Source organism: Mustela erminea, chromosome 19, assembly GCF_009829155.1.
Source record: "Mustela erminea isolate mMusErm1 chromosome 19, mMusErm1.Pri, whole genome shotgun sequence".
NCBI classification, from domain to species: Eukaryota; Metazoa; Chordata; class Mammalia; order Carnivora; family Mustelidae; genus Mustela; species Mustela erminea.
The window spans coordinates 1,613,675-1,632,823 of NC_045632.1; the positions used below are offsets into that span (position 1 = coordinate 1,613,675).

At 47.7% G+C, this 19,149-nt stretch overlaps 1 protein-coding gene across 2 annotated transcripts; it reads right to left on the minus strand.

Moving 5' to 3' along the window:
- Positions 1 to 3,310: 3,310 nt before the first annotated feature.
- On the minus strand, positions 3,311 to 19,070 carry ZNF229 (zinc finger protein 229). 2 transcript variants are annotated; one of them, XM_032325353.1, is made up of 5 exons: positions 19,034 to 19,070; positions 11,421 to 11,666; positions 11,211 to 11,269; positions 6,420 to 6,546; positions 3,311 to 6,011 (listed from the first exon to the last, which is right to left on the minus strand). In XM_032325353.1, exons 2-5 carry the CDS (start codon positions 11,653 to 11,655, stop codon positions 3,778 to 3,780), a joined length of 2,655 nt encoding a protein of 884 aa, XP_032181244.1. In that variant the 5' UTR covers positions 11,656 to 11,666; positions 19,034 to 19,070; the 3' UTR covers positions 3,311 to 3,777. The 2 variants fall into 2 exon arrangements, with proteins under 2 accessions (XP_032181244.1, XP_032181243.1); XM_032325352.1 differs by having other exon boundaries at positions 11,421 to 11,673; positions 19,034 to 19,063.
- Between the last annotated feature and the right edge of the window lie 79 nt (positions 19,071 to 19,149).

The following is a 19,149-nucleotide window of genomic DNA, read 5'->3' on the forward strand; positions in this document are numbered from 1 at the left end:
TTCTGACTCTGCCCACAGAGGGTGTTTTTACAACCCTCCAGATACCCTGAAACTTGTACTAACCTTCCTACCATGCAACACTCAGAGAATGACAACAGAGTGACATCTTTACTTTTCCTGCTGATTTTGCAGAGAACGCACTGCAGTTTAGTGTCTGACACCAGCCAATCCATAGTGGTGATAGCACTCCCCTTGATACTTGTGTACCCCTTGCCCCCACTGAAATAGCAGCAGCCGATCGGCACCTGGGTAAACTTTAGGCAACCCAGTGGGACCTTGAGGACAGCCTCTAGCTGGTAGGATGGTTAGAACACATCGACGAAGGTCGCCTGTTGGCATGATCGTTCCATCCGAATCATTTGCCCATGCTGTTAGTAGGTACTGTGGTTTGAAGACCCATCCACAGGTTCTCTGGTACTTTTTGTGAGGGGTAGAGCCTAATGCCCCCACCCCCGAAAAATTAGTGACCCCTAAGAGAAGAAAGTGGAAGTGATGGTCATGTCGGAGCCTGGGTCACGGAAGGCCCTGTGGCTTCCTGCTTGTGCTCTCCAATCTGGTCACTTGCCCTGAGGGAAGTTAGCCGCCATGTCCCAAGGCCCTCGGGTCGTCCTGTAGAGATGCCCACGTGGTGAAGAACTCAGGCCTTTTCCAACAACCACTGACGAACTGAGGCCTCCTGTTCAAAGCTCTGTGATGCCCAGAGCCATCTGGGAAGCAGATCCTTTCAGTGCTGGTCAAGCATCCAGATGCTTAGTGGCAGGCAGCCAGCATGTAACAACTACTTCCAGAACACTGGGGAGAGACTGCCCAGACCAACTTAAGAACCCATGGTCCTCCCTTTTTTTGTCTTATTTTTTTCCTTGCCTTCCTCTGTGTTCATCTGTTTTGATTCTTAAATTCCACATCTGAGTGAAATTGTACAGTATTTGTCTTTCTCTGACTTATTTTGCTTGGCATAATACCCTCTAGTTCCATCCACGCTGTTGCAAATGGCAAGATTTCATAAAAACAGAGAGGGAGGCAAATCCAAAGACACTCTTAACTCTAGGAAACAAACTGAGGGCTGCTGGAGGGGAGGTGGTGGGGGAAATGGGGTTACTGGGTGATGGGCATTAAGGAGGGAACTCGATGCAACAAGCACTGGGTATTATACACCACCGATGAATTAGTAAATTCTACTCCTGAAACTAAAAACAAAATCAAAATTAAAATTTTGGAGCTTTTAAAAATGCATAAAATAAAATTACAGAAAAAAAAGGAATCTGCAGGGCAACTGGGTGGCTCAGTGGGCCTCTGCCTTCAGCTCAGGTCATGATCCCAGGGTCCTGGGATCGAGCCCCCGCATCAGGTTCTCTGCTCAGCAGGGAACCCGCTTCCCCCCTCTCTCTCTGCCTGCCTCTCTGCCTACTTGTGATCTCTGTCTGTCAAATAAATAAAATCTTAAAAAAAAAAAAAAAGAATCTGCAATCCTCCGTAGGAAATCCATTTAGAGAGCTGAACTTTTCACCCACAGATCTTCTGGGTCTGAGGGGTAGCGTCTGCGTTCTTTGGCTGTAAAACCCATGCCACAACTGGAACGATGCCGCTGCTATTCCCCAAAACACCTGAGATTTTTTTTTTTTTTTCCCAAGCCCCTTTGGAAAGCTAACCATTTCAGCTATGGACACTTTGCTAAAAAGTTACAATCATTAAAGACATATTCTTTAACTGTTCATTTAGATAAAAGGGCCCTCCCCCACCTCCCTGTCGCACCTATAACTGATTCTTTACGCAGTGGCCCAGGCAGCAGAGAAGAGCTTGGCCCACACAATGCCTCTGGTGAGGGGGTGAGACTGGAGGGGCCCCATCCTGGTGCACTGCCTTCTAGAAAGCCAGGCTTGGGGGCTCACGGTCCCAGAGGGCCAGAATGTAGAGCAGAGCACCAAAGTTCCTCCCAATTACCCAGGTCAACCTCCTTTCCGACCAAGCCAACAAAAATGATGCATCCAGTTAAGAGAGCATCTAAGTCACAAATTTCTCCATTCATCTGTATGCCTTATATTTGGTACTTAGGTGCCAAGTACACAGGAGAAAAAGCAACAGCAACAAAATTACAGAGGCTGTGACATGGATCTTTGACATAAGGCACTGTTCTGCCAAACTTTTTTTAAAAAATAGCTTTACTATTGTTATAAAATTGATATATGCTCTTTGTTAAAAAGTAAAACATATAAAAGTACACGAATGTATTACACACCCCACATCCCACTTACTAGAGATAAGCAGTTATCATACTAACCTTTCACACATTTTCATCTCTCTCTCTCTCTAAACATATGCACGCAAAACGTATTAACAAAACGGGGCCATATTAAAATGGTTCTCCAACTTTCCTGGTTTACAATATAATTTTTGGGCAACCTTCAATGTCAATGTATGTGTATGAATATTTTTAGTGATTTTCATTCATTTACATGTGCCTTAATTTATTACACTTGGAGTATTTTTTTTTTTTGCTATGTTAAGAAAACGCTAAGAAACTCAGCCATACGCGTACATCTTTTTCCACATGTGCAACTATTTCCCGAGTATCTCTTACTCCACACTTAGTGCCACTTCAAAGGTTACTACAAACTGAACTTGACACACTGACGAATTGTTTCCCCAAATGACTACTTTTTTCACCCCCACCAATAAATTCACAGGTGCATGTTTCCATAGATTCCCCACTGATGGTGGCTCTGGTGACTATTTTACCACAGCTGTTCCGACAAGTTAAAATGGTGTTTCTGACTCTTTAAGATGCTCTAATGGTTGCCTTGTCTGTTTAAGAACACTATGAATGAAACGGGGCAGAAGAATTATATTCATAACAATAAAATAAATTAACCTATAAATTCAGTGCAATGCCAATGGGCTTTTGCTTTTAAACCCAATAAAATGAGGAGCACCTGGGCGGCTCAGTCACTTGAGCATCCGACTCTTGATCTCAGCTCAGGTCTTGATCTCGGGGCTGTGAGTGAGTTCAAGCCCCATGTTGGGCTCCACGCTGGGTGTTTTGTTTTTGTTAAAAAACAAAACAAAACAAAACCACAAAACAAAACAACGTGATGAAATGAAACGGCCCCGCAGTTCAGTACAACTTCTCTAGGAGAGCAGATTATCTCTAGGAGATAAAACACGTTCACCGCAACGGGACATAAAAAGCGTGATGGAGACACATCACCCAGACCTGCAGAGAGGGGGACCCTCCCACACCCCCCCTCCAACTGTTCAGGCTCTTCTAAAAGCCACTGGCCTCAACCAATAGTAACGTCACCTTTTGTTGTGTTTTTTTTTTTTGTAAAAACCATCTTCTAAGATGTACACACAATATTGGTTTTGGTGAGGTAAGCACTCTTTCCTACATCTGTCCCATCCCATCTGTAGGTATTTCCACCCCCACCCCACAAGGAGTCCATGCCCACAACCTACTCATTATCATTCATAAAAGCTCCCTCCTGAGCCAACTCTGAGGAGAGTGACGATTTTTACTGAGGCCCCGTCCTACTTCCTTGAGGACAATCCACCATGCGACAGACTCTTGGGGACACATGGGGGCATAAGCCTGGGACTCAAGTGCTCTTCCCATTTCTCAGCCTTTCGGGTCTTCGCTTCCCCTTCAGAAAGGGCCACCATGACCAGGTCAGTCCCCTTCCCGTCAACCGTGGCTGACCCTACACACCATGTTCCCAAAGGCTTTCTCCCGCACTGGCGCTCTGGTGACTAGAAAGCTCGGGATGCCAGCCCCACACACGCCTACTTGTCGGGTTTCTCGCTGCCGTGCACCCGCTGATGGTTCCGCAGGCCTGAGCTGTAACTGAAGCCCTTCCCGCACTCCCCGCACTTGTAGGGTTTCTCGCCGGTGTGGACTCTCTGGTGCACGTGGAGACAGGAGCTTCGGCCAAAGCCCTTCCCGCACTCCCCACACCTGTAGGGCTTCTCGCCCGTGTGGACCCTCTGGTGACCCTGCAGGTGGGAGCTCTGACTGTAGCCCTTCCCGCACACGTCACACCTATAGGGCTTCTCCCCGGTGTGCACCCTCTTGTGACTCAGAAGCCCTGAGCCGTATCGGAAGCCCTTGCCGCATTCGTAACACGTGTAGGGCTTCTCGCCCGTGTGCAGCCGCTGGTGGGTGCGCAGGTTGGAGCCATAACTGAAGCCCTTGCCGCACTGGTCACAGGTGTAGGGCTTCTTGCCTGTGTGGATCCGCTGATGCTTGTAGAGGCTCGACGTGCAGCGGAAGCCCTTGCCGCACTCGGTGCATCTGTAGGGCTTCTCGCCGGTGTGGACCCTCTGGTGAATGAGGAGCCCGGAGCTGTAGCTGAAGCCCTTGCCGCATTCGGCGCACTTGTAGGGCTTCTCACCCGTGTGCGTCCTCTGATGGATGAGCAGGTCAGAGCTGTAGATGAAGCCCTTCCCGCACGCGCCACACACGAAGGGCCGCTCGCCCGTGTGGACCCGCTGGTGGCTGTGCAGGTCCGAATTCCGCCGGAAGCCCTTCCCGCACTCGCCGCACTTGTAGGGCTTCTCGCCAGTGTGGACCCGCTGGTGCACGTGCAGGTCCGAGCTGCGGCCGAAGCCCTTCCCGCACTCGCACTTGTAGGGCTTCTCGCCCGTGTGTAGCCGCTGGTGCCTGAGCAGCCCCGAGCTATAGCTGAAACTTTTGCCGCACACGTCGCACTCGAAGAGCCGCTGCCCGGTGTGGACGCGCTGGTGTGCCTGCAGGTAGGAGTTGTAGCTGAAGCCCTTGTCGCACTTGTCGCATTGGTAGGGCTTCTGGGTCGTGTGTGCCTTCTGGTGGCTGCTGAGGTGGGAGCTGCAGGCGAAGCCCTTGCCGCACTGGCTGCAGCTGTAGGGCCTCTCCCCGGGGTGCGCGTGCTGGTGCTTGTGCAAGGCCGACCTGGCGTAGAAGCCCTTGCCGCACTCGCCGCACGCGTAGGGCTTCTCGCCTGTGTGCAGCCGCTGGTGCACCTGCAGCACCGAGCTATAGCTGAAGCCCTTGCCGCACTCAGTGCACTTGTACGGCTTCTCACCTGTGTGCACCCTCTGATGCACCAGCAGGTTGGAGCTGCGGCCAAAGGCCTTCCCGCACTCCTCGCACGCGTAGGGCTTCCTGCCCGTGTGCACGCCCTGGTGGATGAGGAGGATGGACTGGTATCGAAAGCCCTTGCCGCACACATCGCACCGGTAGGGCATCTCGCCGGCGGGGGCCCGGGCACGGCGGGGGCCGCGCGTGTTCTGCCTTGGGCCCCGGCCCCTCTCTGGACTTTTAGAGGCTTTCTCCACCGAGGGAGGCCTTTGGGGTCTCTCAAGGTGAGCAGAGGGCCTCAAGCCTGAACCCAACTCGTTTTTGTGGCTTCTCTCTCTCCAGGGCCCTCTGGGAGCAGTGGGAACGCATGACTCTTCCCTGAAGCCGTTTCCATGTTCATTTCTTGTCCAGTCATGCTCTGGGGGGTTAGGGTGATGATGAAGTAGCAGCTTTTTAATGCGGTCCTTTCCACACTGACTGCAATCACAGGGTCTCTCTGTTTCAGGTAACCTGTGGTCATCATGACGTGATATCCAGCCGAAGCCGTAACCGTCCCCCTCATGTTTATATATTATATCTTGCCTGTCAAGTTTTTTACACCTTTCTCGAATGTTCCATGGCTCGTTCACAAAGGCTTTCATCCAAGAATCTTGAGCGGGTACCACTCTTACAGCTTTCCATGGTGGAAATGCTCGATTTTCTGAACCGATGGGTCCCTGAAGACTGCCCACCAAATTGTCAATGTGTGGACCCCAGGCAGGGGCTCCTTCCCACCCTTGGCAGTGAGAAGTGTCTTCTGAGAACTGGAAACTTCTCCCTTGAAGATTTCCTCTATGATCCTGACTCCCAATTAATTCACCAGCCACCTGTTCCCAGATTTTCCAGCAGGACACCTCTCTGAGGTAATGGCCCTTTAATTCTCTTTCTGGAATATACTCCATTTCCTTTGCATTCTTGTCTCCTGTGGGGTGAAAGACAATTCAGAGATGAGGTTATAAACACAAGATGGTCAGGGATCTCAAGCCAAGTCAGGCTTTCAGACTCGGACCAGTAATAAGCCGAGAGCAAAATTCACCTATGTGTATCCTAACTACCAGGGCACTTCTTTTATGTCTGAAAAAAAAGAAGAGGGTCCTGTTAACACCCTTTGAAGCTAAATGTGAACACAATCCTACTAGTAACAAACTACATCTCATCATCTACTTGCCAAGCGAGAAATTCCCAACAGATTTCTGCAGAGAAAATTCACCTCTCCACATACAGCTGTCGTTGCTAACAATAACGATAACATCCAACGTTACTGCAACACTCCCCCATGTGCCAATGATGCCCCCCAGAACAACACCGATTCCCCAGACATTCCCCTTACCCACAGACAGCAGGTTCCTGAAGTTCTCCAGCATCACGTCTCGGTACAACTTCCTCTGGGCGGGGTCCAGCAGCCTCAGTTCCTCCTCGGTGAAGACTACCGCCACGTCCCTGAAGGTCAATGTCTCCTAAAAGGTGAAACACTGTTAACACCAACACCTGCCTGGTGAACAGTCAACTTGGAGTCACTGAGAAGAGTAGGCAAGCCAGCAGGAAGCTGCTCCCTCTGGCAGGTCAAACCAAGTTTTGTTAATGTCTGATGCTAATAGTGTCCATCATAACCAACGGATCTTCCATGTTATCCCAAGAGCAAAGCACGGAACCCTAACTACTCTTTGCTCGGGCTAAGCACTTCTGAAGGCAATTCCATGGAGCTACCATTCTTCATACGGTTGGTTCATTTAACTTGGGAGAATACCAACTTCTCCTCCACGATGACTGTGCCAACAGTGCGTAATGTTCGCGTGCATCCCCAAATCACCTTTTCCACCTGAACAACTGGTCTTCACCAACCAGCCCCTCGTCCCTCCCTCCCCCAGCAGCTGGGCAAATCCTGCTCTTTGCTGCCCTAGCCCACACCCCCCTCCACACACACGTCTTACATGGGCCTCTGTGTCCGTGCTGAACAGAAGCAACTGAGATGTGTCTATGCAACTGTGTCCCCAACCTGCTGAGGCCCTACGAATCACGCTTTGTCATCCTCAGGTATGAACTGAGCCCCAGGGGTTTTTGTGAAGGAGAACTGGAGTATGAACACTTTACTAATGCGACACTCTGAGCACTGCAGAAATCACAGTGATTAAAAACCCTGTCCTCGGGGAGCCTGGCTGACTCAGAAGAGCACGCTACTCTTGATCTCGGGGTTGTGAGTTCGAGCCCCATGCTAGGTGTAGAGATTACCAAATAATAATAATAATAATAATGATAATAATAATAAACTTGAAAAAAACCCCGTCCTCAAGGAGTCTATAAATCAAGACACAGGTTAGCAATGGTCTTCGAAATCAGAGTTTGTGATCTCTTCTGTTCCGTGGACTGATTTGGCAGTCCGGTGATACTGCGGACTCTAACGCAGAACAATGTTGTAAATGCGTAAAATAAAACACAAAGGATTGCTTTAAAGGCTAATTATATGGGAATACAATGTTCAAAAATAATAAAACACAAAAGATGTGCTTCTTTGTACACATTAAATATCAAGAATGAATCAACTACTGTATTTTCGAAATAGTCACGAGTGTAATACTTTGAAACATCTACATCAGCTAAGACTTGGTGTGGCTAAAAACAAAAAGAACAAAGCAAAACCAGCAAAGTGAAAAGCCCTGTGGGGTGAAGTCTGGAGGAAGCCGGGTGCCAACAGGTGTGCTGCTGTAACCTATCGTGGCCATAACTACAACTACACACTGAGTCCCTCGGGTCCGGCAAATCTCTGAATGTGGGGGTGGTCTCAGGGACCCCCGAACCAGCAGGTGAAGTAACCTGGCTGGGGTCACACAGCCACTTAGAGACAGAGGTCTAGTTCTAGCTGAATACTCAGTCTAGTTCCAGAGCCACTAAGCCTTCACAATTGTCCTATGAAGGCCAAGATGTGTATCACCAGGGGACCAGTAATGAGTCTATAAAGCAGATGATATTATAGCTTATATTTACAGAAAAATGACTGTAAGGCAGGCTCTAGCCTAACAATGTTCCTTAAAGATTTATTTATTTATCTGTCAGAGAGAGAAAGAGAGAGAGAGCGAGCGCACAAGCAGATGGAGCGGCAGGCAGAGGGAAAAGCAGGATCCCCGCTGAGCAGGATGCCGGATGCCAGACTCCACCCTAGCACCCCACAATCATGACCTGACCCTAAGGCAGATGCTTATTGGACTGAGCCATCTAGGCGTCCCTCTAGCCCAAGTATTTGTGTATGACTGACCTCACTTAATCCTCAGAGAACTCAGGGAGAGTGAGAGCTTTCTAGAGTGTTGGAAATGTGCTCTCGTCTGCTCTATTACCAGTAACTACTCACAAGGTAGTGACTAGTGCCACTGGTGAGAAACCTGGGGTCTCAGAAAGGCAACATTATTTGTCAAAGACCATGTATCTAAGAAGCAATGAGTGAGGACTAGACCCAGGCAACCTTGCTTCTCCATGTGGAAACGACTCTGCTATCCTGTCGTCCCAGTGAGGTCAGAGGGGCCAGACCAGACGAACCAACCTCCTGATTTTGGAAAAGGAGTGCCACTGAGAGAGCACATTTCTGAGCAGAGTCCTTGATCAATCCCAAGACTAGAGGCAGTGTAACAGTAGGGAGAAAGCTTGGGCCAGAGGCAGTCCATCTGACAACTGATTAAATTGATGTGAACCACCATTAACTCCCAAATTTTTATACCCAGCGCTGTCGTCTACACTGAGCCCTGCCAACTCCAACTATTACCTGGGTGTCTAAAAGGTATCTGAAGCAGAAACAGCCCAATCAGAAGTGAGTGTCTCCTCCCAAATAGTCTTCTAACCTCCTTGATGTGGTTGAACACAAGCATCGTTGACCTTTAAGGCATCCTCGATTCTTTTCTTTTCCTTATTTCTTACTCTAATTCATTTTAAAAAAATCTGCCAATTATTATTTCAGAGTAGACTTCAAATCTGTTTCTCCCTATCATTACTTCCACCTCTCTAATCTGACTTGTCACTGTCGTTTGCTTAGATGACTGCAGAAACCTTCTCTTAATTCATCCTGCCTACGCCCCTCAAGACACTTAAGAGTGATGATCTTGTTTTTAAACTGTCTGCTACCTGTCTCCCCCTTCTAGAACACCAGCCCCACAAAAGCAGGAGCATTCTATCTGTTTTGCTCTCTGATACATCACGAGGGCTTAGAATAATGTTTGGCCCACAGCAGGTGTCCAACAAATGTTTGCCAATGAGTAGGGAAAGGAAGAAAAAATAACTTCTCAACTTAGAAAGTTCAATGTTCAATATAAGTGGCAAAACAATACGTAGACATACAAGTAACTCAGCGGACCAGAGCACAGAATGCAGGAACAGTCCCGTTAAAGGAAAGCGAAGTCAACAATGCTTTCCTTCTTCCAAATGTATAATATATACACCTATTAAATATATAAACATGTACATGTATAAATACACACAAAATATACAAATGATAAAGGCAGTACTTTAGTAGACTTGCATATGAATGAGAAAGATAATAAACGGCACCGTCATGATTGGCTATCCATCTTCAAGAAAATGAAACTGCATACCTTACACCACTTACAAAACCAAGTTACAGCCATATTAGAGATTAAAACGTTTTTAATCTAAATAAAAACCCATTTACATGTCTTTTGGGTTAAGCTTAGAACACGTAAGGCCTTCGGGAGCTAGGTACGGAACAAGATTTTCAAAAGGGAACTAACCAATCATTTAACAAGGTGAAAATGTTACACTTCTTTATGGTCAACTCACCATTCACAAAGTCAAGAATGAAAGAAAGTAACCATTCACACTTCAGATGGGTGAGTTAACAGCCCTACTCTTGAAAGAGCTCCTTTCATTAATTAATGCAAATGGGCAAAAGCCTTTCCTAAGCAATTCACAAACAAAAAATATAACAGCAGCAAACATAAGGAAGAGCTCCTCACACGCCGACCACGTGACGAACTACAAAATACATGGGAGGTCTCAGCGACACAGCCTCCTCCATCAGATTAGCAAAAATGTCTAGTGCTGGGAAAGCCTTGGTGGGGCTTGTGTGTGCGTGAGCGTGAGAAAGAGAAAGTGCGAGCGTGTGTGCATCTCTCTACGTCCTAAGAGTTTCATCCACTTTATCTCCCTGGACAGCAGCAGAAAATCCACAAGAAAACAAACGAAACCGTAATATTCCAGCAATCCAGTATCAATCCAACAAATGACATGGAGTCCACTCCACGACTTTTTTTTGTCTTTCTTTGCTATTATGGACAAGACTGCAATGATCATTCTGCAAACATGTGCTCTGATTTAGAATGAACTTGGAGAGTGGGGAATATTGGAGAAGATGTACGCAGAACTTCCAGAAAGGCTAAAAATGCGCCTTCCGATTGCGTGCATGTGCCCGTTTCTCCATCGGGATCACAATGAATGCTGATCTTTCCAATCTTTGGTCATTTGCTTAAAAAAAAAAAAAAATCCTACCTTGTTTTAATCTGTACTGCTTTGACTACTAGAGGTTGATCATCTTTTCATATAATTATTGGCCGTTTGTGTTTCTTCTTTTCTTCCTTTCTGAACAAGAATGCTTGAGCATTTGAACCCCTCTTCCGAAAATAAAGATACTATACTTTGTAATTTTGTCATAGATGAAATGTCTTTTCCTCTAATATGCTCTCTTTTAACCTGGTCCATGGGGTACTTTTTGGTAGGGTGTATCATCTGGAGAATATAACATCTGTAAATGAATCCGAGAAAGGTCCCACGGAGGACAGAAACTCAGGCAGAGATGGATTCATTATCTGGAGTCACCTCTCTGCTTAATTTAGGCTCGGGCCCTTAGAGGAAATGATTATTGATGGGCAGGAACATGTACAGCAGAATGGCAAATGACAGCCATGCTGACCTGGATTCAAATCCAGGGTTCCTCGCTCATTTCTTTCTTTTTAACCCTGGATCCCATCACCTCTCTCACATGGCTACTTTTTGGATACACGCAATGAGCAAAGTCATTACTCGCCCAATACATTGTTTTCTCTGTTCCCTTTTACCAATGGAGGGGACATTTTTATGCTCTGACGCCTGGCGTGTCATTTCTGGAGAAGAGATCTCAACCCACCTGAAACTCGGTCTTGTCCTCTCCATCCTGAGAAAGGGCTGAGGCTTGAGAGCAGAAAGCTGTAGGAGGAGAAGGAAGCCATGAGAAGAGGGGGCTCCCGCCTGGGCTCACTGACACACACACACTGGATCGTTCTCCTGCACCTCACTCTTCCTCTCTCCACGCCCGGCTCCGATCCTCCCCCACCGCTCCCCCTTCCTGAACTCGCACCTCTCTCCCCAGGCCTGGAGGCCCAAGTCTCCATGGTCACCTCTCCTAGGTTTTCCCAGGATGGCAGCGATTTCATTTCTCCTCTGATCTTCCCAAGCCGGAGAAGCAGAAGATCCAGGCCTCCTTCACTCTTGAGGTTCTCCAAGCTCTGACGAGGAGTGTTGGGATGGCTCCCTGGGCTCAGAGGGAAGGACCTGCCTCCACCTTCATGCTCCACAGCCTGGTTGGTTCCCATGCTCCAGGGACCTGTGGGCTCAAGAGGGAAACTTGACTTTATGCAGGCCTTTCTTCTGGACCCCAGAGCTCTGGGTCTCCAGTATGGTGCACACCCTCTGGACACCGACTCGGTGGGCGCTTACTGAGTTGCTGTATGCATAGTCCCTGCTCCAGAGAGACCCATGGTCCACAGAGTCAAGAACACTGCAGATGGCTGCAGACAGTCTGAGAGTTTCTGCGGTGAGGGCCTAGCAGCAGAAGTGTCGCAGTGAGACACAGGGCCCTGCAGCAGGGTACAGATGCCACAGACACGAGACCTGTGTTCTGTGAAGGGGACTCTGGACTGTGAACGCTTTACCAACATGATACTCCGAGCACTGCAGAAATAAGAACAATTAAACATCCTGTCCTTGGGGTGCCTGGCTGGCTCAGTCAGAAGGAGTGAGCTACTCTCATTGGGTGCAGAGATTACTAAAATAATAATAATAATAATAAACACCTTAAAAAAATCTCAGTCCTCAAGGATTCTATAAATCAAGATACAGATTAGCAAAGGTCTTCTACATCAGTTTGTGATCTTTTCTGTTCTGTCCTGACTTACAGACTCTTACTCAGAAGAACGCTATAAATGTAGAAAATAGAACACACAGAATTATTTTAAAGCCTAATTATACTAGAATACAACGTTCAAAAATAATAAGATATCAGGGATGTGCTTCTTTTTACACATGGAAATATCAAGAATTAATTAACTACTGTATTTTCAAAATAGTGATGAGCGTAAGTAATATTTTAAAACATCTGCACCAACTATAATATAAAAATATCTATGATTTACATGGATAGCAGATTCATGGGTTCTGATAATAACTACTGTGGTTTGTCACCTGCATTCATAATGAAAGGAAATGCAATTTTTAGTTCAATTAGTGTTTACTTTTTCCCCACTCAAGTTCATGAACCCTCTACATTACACCCATGGACTGGAATTCAAAAACTCTTCTAAGGGAGACCTTCTCCTGCCACCACCAGATCAAATTAGTCACTCTGGGACCCAGAACTGCTTTCAGTTGCTGGCTTGCCACCTCTCACACAGCTGCCCTGTTAAGATCTCTAAATCATCGGGGTACCTGGGTGAGGGCTATTGGTTAAGCAGCAGGCTCTTCATTTTGGCTCAGGTCACAATCTCAGGGTCCCGGAATCGAGCTCCATGATGGGCTCCTAACTCAGCGGGGGAGTCTGCTTCAAGACTCTGTCTCCCTCTGCCCTGCCCCTCGCTCATACGTGCGCTCTCTCTCTCTCTCTCTCTGAAATAAATCTTCAAAAGGGGGAGAGAAAGAGAGATCGCTAAATCATCAAGGGAATGGGGCCTTCTTCCTCTATTCATGTTCTCCATTTTGCAAGGGCCGGGCACATTGGGCACGTTTAACAAATTCCATCACCGGGCTTGAGGCAGAGAGAAGACCCAAACTCTTGGAACCAGCCCGGAACCAGTCAGTAGGCAGCACAAACACATGGACCGCGAGTTCCCTCCCTTCCCCTCTTTGCCTGACCCACTTCCTCCTGAGACTCAAACCACAGGGCAGGTTCAGATAAACAGAAAAAAAACACCCAGGGGGCCCCTTCCAAGACACTCCCTACACTGGATGGTTTCAGGAGCTCACATCTCCACTTTGCCCTTAACCATCCAGTCCCAGACCTCTGCACAGCCTGCCCCGGCCAGCGCCTCCCAGTCTCCCACAGTTTGCACACTGCCCTCCTGCACAAGGGACTGCCCTCTGAAGCAAGTGTGCAAGACTGGGCCACCTATGGACTGCCTACGGGGAGGACCGAGGTGTGTAACAGTGTCCTCCAGACCGCTGCCATTGAAACCCAGCCCCTCAGGACCCTCTAGGAGGGTGCTCCAGAAACTTAACCTTCTCAAAAATCACCATGACAGATGGCTGAAACAGACCGCAGGAGCCCAGCCCCAAAGATGCTAATTCAGCAGCTCTGCAGTGGAGCCTAAGATTCTGTGTTTCGAGCAAGTTCCTAAGTGAGGCTGATACGGCTCCTCTGGACCCACACTTTATAGAAGCAGTGCTAACGCACTCACGTGTCCTTTGCCTGGCTCGCTTCCAGGGCTTTCTAGTTTACACAGAATTTCCTCGTGGTTCCTTCTCATATCCCCGACCTCCAAAAGCCAGGGCTGCCTCAAGCTTCAGTGCATGAAGTCTCTCTCTCTCTCTTCTCATTCCCTTCCTCACTGAACCCATCCAGCCTCGGGACGTCAAACAGGGTCCATACACTGATGACTCGAGGCCAACTCGACATGTCCACTTGGCTGTCTAGAAGATGTCTCAAACTTAACATGCCCGAAACCAAGCACAGATTTGTCTTTCCAAATAACCAAGCCACATGTTTGTTTGGGTTTTTTTTAAAGATTTTATTTATTTATTTGAGAGATCACAAGTAGGCAGAGAGGCAGGCAGGGGGAGGGGGCCAGCAAGCTCCCCATCAAGCAGAGAGCCCAATGAGGGGCTCGATCCCAGGACCCTGAGATCATGACCCAAGCCAAAGGCAGAGGTTCAACCCTCCGAGCCATCCAGGCGCCCCAAGCCACAGGTTTTGATGTGCTCTTTGATTTTTTCCCCCTCTTCTTCATACACCACATCCAACCATCAGCAAAAACCTTCAAATGCTAGCCAGAACCCGACCAATTCTCTCACTACTGTAACGGTCCAAACCACCATCATCTCTTGCCTAAACCACTGAAGTTAACTCCTAACTGGTTTCTCTGCTTCTGTTCCTGTCCCCCTACAATCTACTTCCTACACAGCAGCTGGGATGCTTTTTTCGTTTTTTTTTTAAGGTTTACTTACTTATTTGAGAGAGCGCACGCGAGAGTGCATGTGCACAGGGGGAGGGGCAGAGGCAGAATCTCAAGCAGACTCTTCACTGAGTGCAGAACCTGGTGCAGGGCCCAGCCTCACGACCTTGAGGTCATGACCTGAACTGAAATCAAGAGTCAGACGCTCAACCGACTGAGCCACCCAGGCACCCCTGCTAGAATGATCTTTTATTTTTTATTTTTTTTTAAAGATTTTTAAAATTTATTTGACAGACAGAGATCACAAGTAGGCAGAGAGGCAGGCAGAGAGAGAGGCGGAAGCAGGCTCCCCGCTGAGCAGAGAGCCTGATGTGGGGCTCGATCCCAGGACCCTGGGATCATGACCTGAGCCGAAGGCAGAGGCTTTAACCCACTGAGTCACCCAGACGCCCCTAGAATGATCTTTCAAAAAGACAAGAAAGGTATGTCACTCCTCTGGCCAAGAACTTCACCTTGCTCAAAACCTTCACCAGAGTCCTATCGATAGCCAAAAGATGCCACACTATCTGACCTCCTAATACCCAACTTCCCATTTATCTTTCCTCTTTCTCTTTGGGCTCAGCCACTCTGGCCTCCTTACTGTTGTTCACATAGACCAGTCAGTCCTACCCCCCGCCTTGGGGCCTTCTCTGCTGCTCCCTTTCTCCAGGGAAATGGGCTTCTCACTTCCTTTGGGTGTCTACTTAGCACCTTTTGAGTGAAATCACCACTTGTTCACTGAAGTCATATCCTGATAATCCTACTTACGATTGCAAGTCCCTCTGCCAGCCCTCCCAAAGCATCGTCCCTGCTTCATCTTTCCTCATGAAACTTATCACCAAACCTACGGTCTGTTGGTTTCATTTACTATCTCTCTGTGCCCATGATAATCAGAGCTCTATGAGGCCTGGGATTTTAGTCTGCTCGGGGCACAACATGGGAACCCAACACATACATCAATGGGAAACTGGGACCAAAGTGAACTCAGCCCGCTTATATTTGGATCCTGGGATCTTCGATACCAGCTACAAAGCACAATGGTTTTGTCTGCCATGTGTTCGCTTAGTCAGTTACATGCTAAGGACCACGCTGGGCCGGTTGGGACACAGTGGTGATCGGGGCAGACAAGGACAGCGCTCGAGCAGCTGACATTCTAGCTGGGAAGACTGCACACATTCACTGGAATTCTACCATGGATCAGGTGCTTGGGTTTAAAGAAAGATACCCCTTTACCATATGGGGCTCAGCCTGGGCAGAGAAAGATGACCAGTATCACTGGTGAACCAGGCAGTGGGATAAAGGGGTAATGGGAATGAGACACTGGCAAGGCAGAAACAACAGGACTAGATGAACGATTACACGCGCGGATGAAAAGGAGAACTGAAACAGGAGTCTGGAGCTAAAGTTTAAGGAAAATGGGTAAATGATGGTGTTTCAATCCAGACAGCAAGACGGGAGAGGCAGGGCTGGGAAGCTGCAGGTCTTGACTCTGGATACTGGAGTTGTGGCCTGGGGTAAGTTCCGGCTCAGCCACTCTGTAGCCACATGAACACTCGGAGACAAATCGCTAAAGGAGTCTGTTCCTCTGCCGTGAAAACGGTACTTCTTACTCGCAAAGTTGCAAGGATTCAGTCTTTCTTGCACACATACACATGGATATGCATTTGAATAAAGCTCATAGGCTAGTACATGGCACCTAGAAAATCCTCAGCCTACTGCTCTCATCGCCGTTAACTCATTCATCTTAGCACTAACCTAGGAATACAGGCACCCATCTGTTTAACGAAGACTTATCTGGTGTCTCACTATATCTCGGCGGTGTAACAAACATTCCGGACACCGAGGCAAATAAGATGGACAAGGCACTTGTTCCTACGGTGCTTGCATTCTGGTAGGTAAACCAATCTACAAATAAGGTGATTTCTGAGTATAAAAAGGGCAATGAAGAAAATAAGACCGACTGTTTACGAACCAGAACATGGGGGCTCTGGGACAGAACACAGGAGGCAGGTGTGGGAGGGACAGCATTAATCAGGTTGTCGAGGATGGTCTCTAAGGCCGATGTGAAAATAAATCAGCCGCGGGAAGATTTGGGATGGGAAGAGTACAGAGGGAGGGGCAGGTGCAAAGGCCCTGACTTCCGCTTACAACACCTCAGCATAACCGGTATAAAATAAACAATTAATGCCTAACATTACAGTTACTATAATTATTTTTTCCCTGTACCTAGCACAGCCCTGAAGTAGTATAAGCCTGAATGATTTACTAACCCAATGGACAAGTATTAGAAGCCAGGGAGAGCTACACTAAATCAGGACACCGGGAATTGCCCCAGCTGTAGAAAAACCCACTTCTGGGGGGAAGGCAGCCATGCTAAGGGGCCTGAATGGGCATCTGTCAAGACCACGGTATGAAGAGTGAGGTCAGGAGAGAAGGCCCTTGTTTGGGAAGAGAAGTGGCACTGCCATAAAACAACAAGAAACCGAAATTCTACTCCCTTGAAGCTCTAATGTCAAGAGACCAGAGGTTATTCATTTCTCTTACACCCAGTTCTCTCTGAGAAAGGAACAGTCCCAAGAAGGCAAAGCCATAAATAAAAATGAGCCAGGAGGGGCACCTGGGTTGCTCAGTGATTAAGCCTCTGCCTTCGGCTCAGGTCATGATCTGGGGTCCTGGGATTGAGCCCCACATTGGGCTCTCTGCTCAGCGGGGAGCCTACTAACACCCGTCTCTCTGCCTGCCTCTCTGCCTACTTGTGATCTTTCTTTCTCTGTCAAATAAATAAACAAAATCTTAAAAAAAAAAAAAAGATCCAGGAGATAACAATGATTTTATCACTCTTCCCACCACACAACATGGACAAATCTCTGAGCCCAAGTTGAATGGAATCTAGCCTTCCTTCCTATAATCTACTCCTACTTCCAGGAAGGGGACCTCTCTCCCTACAGGGCTCAGACAGAGGGTCCACACCATTCCTGCCATGGGCCTTGTCTACAAGCCTGCATTCACTGTAGCTCCCAGGAGACAATCACATGGCCAACAGACATGTGAAAAGATGCCCAACACCACTCATTATCAGGAAAATGTAAATCAAAACCACAGTGAGATATCACCTTAAACCTGTGGGAATGGCTAGACTCAAAAAGACAGGATGTAACAAGTGTCTGTGAAGATGTGGAGGAAAAGGAATCCCAGTAATACAGACTGGTGCTGCCATTGTGGAAAGAGAACAGTAGGGAGGGTCCTCAAAGAATTAAAAATAGAACTACCATATGATCCAGCAATTGCACTACTGGTGCCCCGAGAGCCTAAATATATACCTAAAGATATACCATGTTCATTCAATTAAAGACTCAAGGTTGTGGGGCGCCTGGGTGGCTCATTGAATTGAGCCTCTGCCTTCGGCTCAGGTTGTGATCTCAGGGTCCTGGGTTGTGATCTCGGGGTCCTGGGATCAAGCCTCGCATTGGGCTCTCTGCTTGGCAGGGTGCCTGTGTCCCCCTTTCTCTGCCTGCCTCTATGCCTACTTGTGATCTCTCTCTCTCTGTCAAATAAATAAATAAAATCTGAAAAAAAAAAAACACTCAAGGTTGTTATCTGATCTCTCCAATGCAACCTCCATCAAAATCTCAATAAAATATCAATCTTTTTGCAAAATCTGACACACCAATACTAAAACATACGTTGAAATAATAATAATTTTAAAAAAACCTAGTCAAAACAATCCTATTCAAAGAAAATTTTGGGCAAAATTTGGACTCATTCCTTCTGACTTTAAGATTTATTCTAAAGCTACAGTAATCAAGAAATAGTGATATTGCAATAATGGAGAAAAAGATCAATGAGAAGAGTCTTTACAACCTATGGAGTTGAAACAACTGTTAAATTCTTACGTACCCCACCTTAAATCATAAACAAAAATGCATGCAATACGATTAAAGATCTACTATTAAAAAAAATTTGAATTGAATTCACACAACATCGTAATGTGGGACAGAGTGGAATTCAACCCGTGTGCCTCAGACGCTGCAATAAAACAGACCTAGCACCACCACATCAGCAAAACATTCGCTTAAAACTTGTACGGCGCTTAATAATTCTCAAGGGAACACATACAGAACATGAGAAATCAACTTCTGCAGCTCCTTATGGAAATGACTTCACAGAAAAGTTCGAAAATTCATGCAGAAGTGGGTGTGCGTCCACCGTGAAAGAATTCCAAATATCATCAATCTGAGACTGCCTGCATTGGAGTCTCCCAAACCAAGCGATGCCCGTCTCAAAGCCACAACTGCTGACCCGAAACTGCGGCTTCCAAAGCTGGGGGTGCCCAGCGCAGCTGCCCGAGCCCCGCCCCACTCCATCCCAACCGGGGATGCCCAGGGCATCCGCCTCCTCAAACCTCTCCTTCGCCAGGCAGAGCTGTCGAAATCCCCTGGCTCTGACCTCCGCCACACGCCCCCTCCCCCGAGTTCCTAAAGACCCAGCCCCTGTCCCTGCGGCCGGAACCAAGACCTCCAAGGAGCCCCACGTCCCATAACCTACTCACCATCGCAGAAGAAATTATGGCACTGCTGCGGTGGCCGGAAGCGGAAGTGGGCAACTCGGGAGGGCCGGGACTACACTTCCCAGAGCCCTCTGCGGCTCACGGTATTTATTAGAGTG

What these genes read in the sequence shown, in the direction of transcription:
- ZNF229 (XM_032325352.1), bottom strand. An exon ending in CTCCAGGCCTGGGGAGAGAG is followed by an intron (nt 11,270 to 11,420) that starts GTGCGAGTTCAG and finishes CTCCTCCTACAG; the next exon opens with CTTTCTGCTCTCAAGCCTCA. An exon ending in CAGGAACCTGCTGTCTGTGG is followed by an intron (nt 6,012 to 6,419) that starts GTAAGGGGAATG and finishes TTCACCCCACAG; the next exon opens with GAGACAAGAATGCAAAGGAA.